The sequence below is a fragment of the Salminus brasiliensis genome, chromosome 1, assembly GCF_030463535.1.
Source record: "Salminus brasiliensis chromosome 1, fSalBra1.hap2, whole genome shotgun sequence".
NCBI lineage: Eukaryota > Metazoa > Chordata > Actinopteri > Characiformes > Bryconidae > Salminus > Salminus brasiliensis.
Window position 1 is genome coordinate 50,849,013 of NC_132878.1, and position 7,369 is coordinate 50,856,381.

General features: G+C 39.7%; 1 protein-coding gene across 1 annotated transcript; it reads right to left on the bottom strand.

Annotated features, from left to right (window-relative positions):
- Positions 1 to 546: 546 nt before the first annotated feature.
- LOC140557417 (cytochrome P450 2J4-like) lies at positions 547 to 7,183 on the bottom strand. The gene is made up of 9 exons (XM_072681826.1): positions 6,989 to 7,183; positions 5,824 to 5,986; positions 5,504 to 5,653; positions 3,608 to 3,768; positions 3,031 to 3,207; positions 1,764 to 1,905; positions 1,206 to 1,393; positions 817 to 958; positions 547 to 730 (listed from the first exon to the last, which is right to left on the bottom strand). Exons 1-9 carry the CDS (start codon positions 7,181 to 7,183, stop codon positions 555 to 557), a joined length of 1,494 nt encoding a protein of 497 aa, XP_072537927.1. The 3' UTR covers positions 547 to 554.
- Between the last annotated feature and the right edge of the window lie 186 nt (positions 7,184 to 7,369).

Below are 7,369 nucleotides of genomic sequence, written 5' to 3' on the forward strand. Positions count from 1 at the left end.
TAGGCTTTATTACTCTTAAAATGGCATACTGCATACTGCTCAAGTACAGATTGTAACCAAGAATAGTATGGAGTGTGTGTAGCCAACGTGAGATTTTCACTATTCCAAAGCTAACCAAATGATGTACTAAGAAATATATCATTATTCTACATCACAAAACGCAGCGCCAACATTTCAAAACAATGTAACCAAACCTTCAGGTTTTTACTACTGCCATGCAAATGAGAGCAAAATCAAGAAAACATAATACTGCATTTTGCTCATCCTCAACCTTTAAACCTTAGACGCTCTAAAACAGATATGATTTTGGAAATAAAGCATTACTGCAGGAGAGTAGCTGTAACTCTAAAGCATGAAAAGCATTTAATTATGTGTGTAGGATAGCTATTCTTCACCTGTCCCCACGTGACTTTTATTTTAGTATAAGTAGTATGTAATTATAGTTTGTGTACTGAATTGGTTTCCCAAATGTCTCCTAAATTACTTGTCACTATGGTATTATATCACATTGTGAATGTTGTGAAGCTTAAATCCAAAATATCTGTGTGTGTGTTTTAGCGTGGGATAGCACAGAGCTGGTATGGTTTAGGGGTGTGTGTGAACCCTAATATGTACTCCAGGCTGGGCTCTACGCCCTCTGGTGGTTTGAAAGTGAAGCGCTGAAGCAGAGAGCTGAAGAACAGGAACAGCTCCATATGAGCCAGCTGCTCCCCAAGACACACTCTCTTTCCTGGAATAAAAAACAGCATATATGATAACAATATTCTATGTCGCTTTAGGACAGAAGCTTTCAATCAGGTAAATGTTTATATGCACCTGCAGAAAATGGCATAAAGGCATCTCTCCTCCTGAAGTTACCATCATTGTCCAGAAAGTGTCCTGGATTAAAGCACTGGGGTGTCTCCCACTCAGCCTTATCATGTAGAACTGATGTCAAGTTACTCAAGACCATCGCACCCTGCAAATCAATAGCAAGCTCATCTGTGTTGTCAAACTATCATGTTGATTAATGTTGATGCTCTCCACTTATGAACTATGTGAGGACATTCTGAAAACTGGTGACTCATGTCAGAGAATACACGCATGTTCATTCCACTAATTTAAAAATAGCCAATGAATCAATTCAACACCACTAACAATGGCTCTTTGAGCTTTGTATGTATATATAGGCCCTGGGTAAGGGTCTATGCATGTACTGAGTTCACCTTTGGAATCACGTATTTTCCTATCTGGACGTCCTTCGTAGCAGTTCTGGCCAAGTTAAGAGGAATGATGTTTCCAATTCTCTGGATCTCATGGATAACAGCGTTGGTGTAGGGAAGGTTGTCTCTGTCCATCATAGACGGCTGTCGTGAAGACCCAAAAACCTGGTCGATCTCAGCCTGAACCTTGGCTAAGCATACCAGAAGGGAGTAGTTTCAGAGGCAGAGAAATGTGTGAAGGAGTGTTATCTAATGCACCTGTATGTAATGTCAGCAGTCTAAACTGAGAATGTTGAGGAAGTCTGAAATCAGTAAACACTAGAGTAAGTACTTTGGATGGGGTCTGTCATTTTCTTAATCAGGTAATATTTCAGTTAAGATCAGCTGTGCTTTTCATAAAAGGTGAATTCCACCCTAAACCAAAGCTTCATGTTTTGCTGATATGTCATCAAATCATTAAATCAGGTGTTTTCATTAGACACTGTTTCTATCCAGGTAGGAATGTCAAATATCCTGAAATGATCCAGGAACACACTGCCTGAAAAGTCAATATGCACTGACCTTGTATATCAGGATATTTGATCATGTACAACAGGCCCCAGTACAGGGTAGTGAATGTAGTTTCAGTCCCGGCAATAAAAAGGTCCAATGCACAGAAACACAGATTCTCTATATTGAACTCAGCTTCTTTGTCATCTTTCCGCTGCAGAAACAAAAAGGGAAACATAACGTGACCCAACCCCTCAGCCCCAACATTGTTTTCCAGATAAGTGAAGAACTACACCCAGATTAAGTTAGTAATCACTCACATATCTGGTAGACGCCTAATGTTTAATGTATTCTATTACTATTAAGTATTATACCAATGTTTAAAATATGTAACATTAACTTCTTTATATTTTCTATATTCTTTCATGTGGACGGGCGGTTATCAAAGCATTTCACTGCTAGTTGTCCTGTGTAGGTGGGCTATGTATCTGTATAAATAAATGTTTCAACTCCTTAAACATCATAGTTACACCGACTCGTCTAAAGGTAAGGGGCGAGAGCTATTTTTCAGACACACACAGAGAAGATTTCTATCAAAATGTCAGATTTACAGAGATTAACAAATTATGAACCACTGAATTGAATGTAGACAAGACCAAGGAAATGGTTGTTGACTTCAGGAAAACAAGACACGACCACTCTGCGCTCAGCATCAACGGCTCCTCTGTGGAGATTGTTAAGAGCACCAAGTTCCTTGGTATCCACTTAGCGGAGAACCTCACTTGGTCCCTGAACACCAGCTCTACAGCCAAGAAAGCCCAGCAGCGTATCTACTACTGAGAAAGGCCCGTCTCCCTCCACCCATCTTCCCCCTCTTCTATAGAGGGACCATAGAAAGCATCCTGAGCAGCTGCATCACTGCCTGGTTTGGGACCTGCACCTGCTTGTTTTTGTACTTGGGGTCATCTTTAGCTCGTAAGGTAGGCTGTTTTTTTTAAACATACTTTGAACTAATTTCTGCTAACACTCTTGTGTTAAGGCTAACATAGAAGCGTGGTGCTCATTAGTTGATTGAGGTGCTGATTCAGGTGTAGTTTCACACTCACTCACTCTCTCTCTCTCTCTCTCTCTCTCTCTCTCTCACCAACCATTTACCCCAGAAAATATTGGAAGTATTTGCACTAATAACTTTACTACCTCACTGGACTGTATTGTAATGTCTGTCTGCACTTGTACTGTGTTGCACTTGTGTTCTGTAAGCACTGTGTCTATGTTGCATCGTTTCACTGTGTACTCTGTATATACCCCCCCCCCCATCAACCATTTCTCAGATCAGTACCTTTTCCATCTCCTCAAGGAAGCAGTCGATGTAATCTCGTGGATTCGAGAAGTCACAGTCCTTTCTGTGATCTTCTATCTTGCCCCGTACATAGTCAGCCACCTCGCCCCACAGACGGATTATAGTATGATGTGGTCCAGGCACTAGCCGCATGATCCGTGGAAACATGTTATACAGCTAGTAAAACAAAAAAAAAGACAAGTAATGAACTCATAAAGCAGATGGAATATCATTCATTACACAAAAAATTTAATTAGCTCTTTTTCAGATTCTTCCCATTGGTGGGAAACCCTGTGTAAATGGTTATTTATTACACCCTTGAAAAATTGTTCTATATAACCATATAACCAATAAGGAGGTTCACTATCATTACGAGTAAAGGAACAGTTCTTAGAGCAAATGAAAATGAACTCTTGGTTTTTGGCCAGGGGATGTCCTAAATCTGGGTTTTACACAGACAAATTTCACTTCGATGCATCACTAATGTCCAGATTTCAAAATCAGGATGCACTGTAACAGGAAGTATATCAACAGATATACTGTATCATTCTTTTCACATAGATCTGTGTTTATGTACCTGAGCCCAGATGCTTCCCTCCAGAAAAATGGACTGGTTCATCCTTTTCAGCAGGCCTTGGAACTCACTGTCAGTGTAATCGAACCGATTGCCAAACACCAGGACACAGATCACATTGGAGACAGCGTTGTTGATCAGGGTCTGAGGATTAAAAGGTCTTCCTGCAAATATTATAATTAGATTTCAGAATTAACAGCCAATCACAAAGTGCACTGTCAGTAATTTCTGATAACACTTAAGTGATAACACTTAATACACACTTAATAACATCAAATGACATTTACATTTACACTTCATTCAGCAGATGCTCTTATCCAGAGCGACTTACAAAAGTGCTTCACTGTTTACTCAGAAAGTATCGAATATCAGTTTGATGACAGCAAGCCACTCCGCCATTTAGACACCCAAGGAGGTTCGTCCCACCACTTAGGTGCCAGGGTGGGAAAAGGTCTGGATGACTAAGGTTTATGGTCTGTACTATATAAAATGTTTCTATTCTAATTATAGTCCAATTAAGAGAACACTTAGGCCAAAAACAATTTACAAAAACATGGTAGTCAGAAAACTCTTTAAAAAAAATCTATTGAAATCTATCTATTGAAAAAAGCTATGTAAACAAGTTTTATAAAATTTTTCAGTTAAAGTTAAACAGCACAAGTAGACATTATTTAAGCTGATACAGCAACTACATTATCATCCGCATAAAGACCTGCTGTTCATTTTTTTTTGATAGACTAAAGAAAGTCACACCGTGTACTACACCATATTGATTTGCCTGTTGAGAGGAGCTTGTATTTACAGAGATGGTGACAGTCTTATGTTCAGTGTTAATAGCAACCAATTTGATACACAAGCGGTTAACAGATCTCGTTCTCCACTACAAGTCCCGCCTCACCAACCCAGATCGCTAACAGAACTGGCTTTTCCGTTTCTTGCTAATGTGTGAGAGTGGGCTGTGGTTGTTAGAAGGGCCAAAGCTCTGTCAACTAGATGTACATGTCTGCACAACAGAAAAACTCCTATTGTCTCCTGTTGATTCAGTAAAGGACAGTGCATGAATTAAATAAATATTAAAGAGAGTTAATAATAATTTGATGACATATTCAGTCAGGATGGCAGCCAAAAAATGGAAGTTGGCCATTAGGAGCTACTTCACCACAAGTCAAGTAATAATTAAAAGAATCAGCCATAACAGCTGCACCAGTGTGTTGTTTTGTCAGGTAACGGGAACAAGCCAACCATGTAGTAGCTCAGAGAAGCAGCTGGAGATTTAGGATCACGGATAAAGTTGAATGGTGGCTGAATTCAGTATAGACTAAACCCCTAAATGTCAATCCTTGAATAGTGCTCTTTTTTCAATTGTGAATGTTTACTTGTTTAGATCATCTATCAGGAAGTACAGAAATCTAACTCTGATGTTGTTGGTTAATTATTATCACAGAAAAAAAACTCCATTATGAGGGTGTTGGCTACCAAATCTATAAAAAAGGCTTTAGATAACATGTGCAGAAAGCCCAGGAGTCCAGGAGTTTGACCGTGGACTGATTTTATGTCCTCACCAATGACAAAATCCAACCTATGCCCTTGGTAGAAACATTAGTGTACCATCTCCCGTTCTAGCCTTAAGAAGCAAACTTTGCACACCAGGCATGTCTCCTTTAAGACCAGGGTTGGGAACCACTGTTCTAATATGTCTTCTAGCTGTTGTAAGCCTATATTTGCCTAATTGCTAAACTGATTCTGGAACTCCTCACAACCAAACTCACTCTCTCCTCTGTACATGGGTCCAACAGAAAAATGTAAAATAATATTAATAATAATAAAATAAGAATATAAGAAATAAAAAATTCTTAATTTTTAATTTGAGCATTCTTTAAGCTTGTTAGTTGGTGCTACCTTGTTCGTGTGACATCGCTTCGATCAGGTAGGAGCATTCCATGTTGATCGATGGCTCCAGGCTCTTTTTTCCCACTCCGAAATTCCGTAGGGTTGTAAGTGCAAACCTCCTCTGCTGCCTCCAGGCATATCCACTGGAGGCAACAAGTCCTGGTTACAAATGTATTTGCAAACAATTAGGTTCTCCTCAACTACTCAAGAAGAAGTGCAGTCTATGGGAGTGTATGTGTAGAACAACATTCATGCAAAATCTGACAGCATGGCAAATGAAGTTAGTGTAATAATGAACATGCGTGGACACTGTATCTGTGTAGGCCTACCTTTCACTCCAAAAATGTCAAAAAACAATGGTAAGACTGGGCGATCAGCAAAGTGATCTCCTTGGTGTACATACACTTCTTTGACCTGTTTGTATCCACTGACGACAACAGTTCTCGGGCCAAAAATCTTAATGCTGAAAATATCTCCATATTTCTCTGCCAACTGCAAAGCATGGGGCAAGAGTTTATGAGCAAAGCAGATTCTAGACAAAAAGAAATTGACAAACAGAGCTCTAACAGAGCTCATTTTACACAGCACTTCCACTGGATTTGAAACTATTCTGCAAAATCGAATTCACCACTACTACTTTACTGGCATATATACTTCATGTGTAAAGGGTGTAGGAACTAATGTACTGTATGAGGGAAATTAGCCACAATATCGCCTACATCCAGCCTCTACATTTTATGTGGCTTTACAGAGATCCAGGTCTGAGCCTCTTTTGAGCAAGCAAATGGCAACAGTGCCACAACTCCCCCCCTCCTTTCAGATCAAAAGGAAAAAAAAACCTTCTTCAGCTGGCACACAACCGACTTTCAACGTTGAAATGTGGTTGAAATATTGCAGTTTTAATGTTGAAACAACGTTGAAACAACATTTAATGCTGAATGTTGAATCAACGTAACGTCTTCAACATTCTGCCTTTAGAATAAGCATTTATTATATTTTGATTATCAGACAATTTCAGAAAATGGTTGGGAGGGATGTGGAGGCATATGGAGGGATGACAAAAGAGAAGTACAATCAACTCTGGCTTTGGATGAGGGTTTCTCAAAGGTATGTATGTATGTATGTATGTATTATTATTATTATTATTATTATTTACAGTTTAATATTAATGCGTAATGAACATAAGAACATATCATGTTTTACTGGAATATCTCATATCTATAGATGGAACAGAACATTAATAAATAAATAAATAAATAGATAATAAGTCTAATCAAATATTTATTGGGCACATCCCTGAGTAACAAACAACCCAGGGTCAAAGAACGAGCATACAGAACCATAAGGGCGAGAATGAGAGAGAAACAAGGCCAGAGGCCAAAGGCCAAAGACAAAAGAACCAAGACCCAAAAGGGGCACGAACCCTCCTCTGACCTACACCGGACACTTCTGGGTTCGGCCTGTGTTCAGATGTGTAGAAGGTTTAGAAGTTACCTCTGTAAACTGGAAGTGAATCCTGCTCGGCTCGATGAGATGAAGGTTCCCTATAAACGGCAGAGACCTCGGTCCAGGAGGGAAGTTCTTCGGTGCTTTATTTCTCACATAATCCAAGAGGAGCAAAAACACACATGAGAACAGCAGAGCACTCTTGATGTCGAGCCACGCAGAGAGCTGAGAGATGCTGGCCATTTCTGAGAGCCGAACAACGAAAAAAACTAACGGTCCCCGCAGTGGTCGAAGTGACCCGTACCAGGGCTTTTACGGTCCTCCCATTGCGTGACACTACGGGACGGTAGTTCTTACCTGTTGGGAACAGCTCATGTTTTTCTTCCTAACTGATATCTTTATTTTTGACCACTTAGAGGCGCTGTAATA

Bases quoted from the DNA above. Each gene is read 5' to 3' on its own strand.
- LOC140557417 (XM_072681826.1), bottom strand. From the start codon at position 7,183: ATGGCCAGCATCTCTCAGCTCTCTGCGTGGCTCGACATCAAGAGTGCT. The intron at 3,769-5,503 runs GTAGCACCAACT...TAATATTTGCAG, and splicing joins AGCGATGTCACACGAACAAG to GAAGACCTTTTAATCCTCAG. The intron at 3,208-3,607 runs GTACATAAACAC...TTGTTTTACTAG, and splicing joins AGGGAAGCATCTGGGCTCAG to CTGTATAACATGTTTCCACG.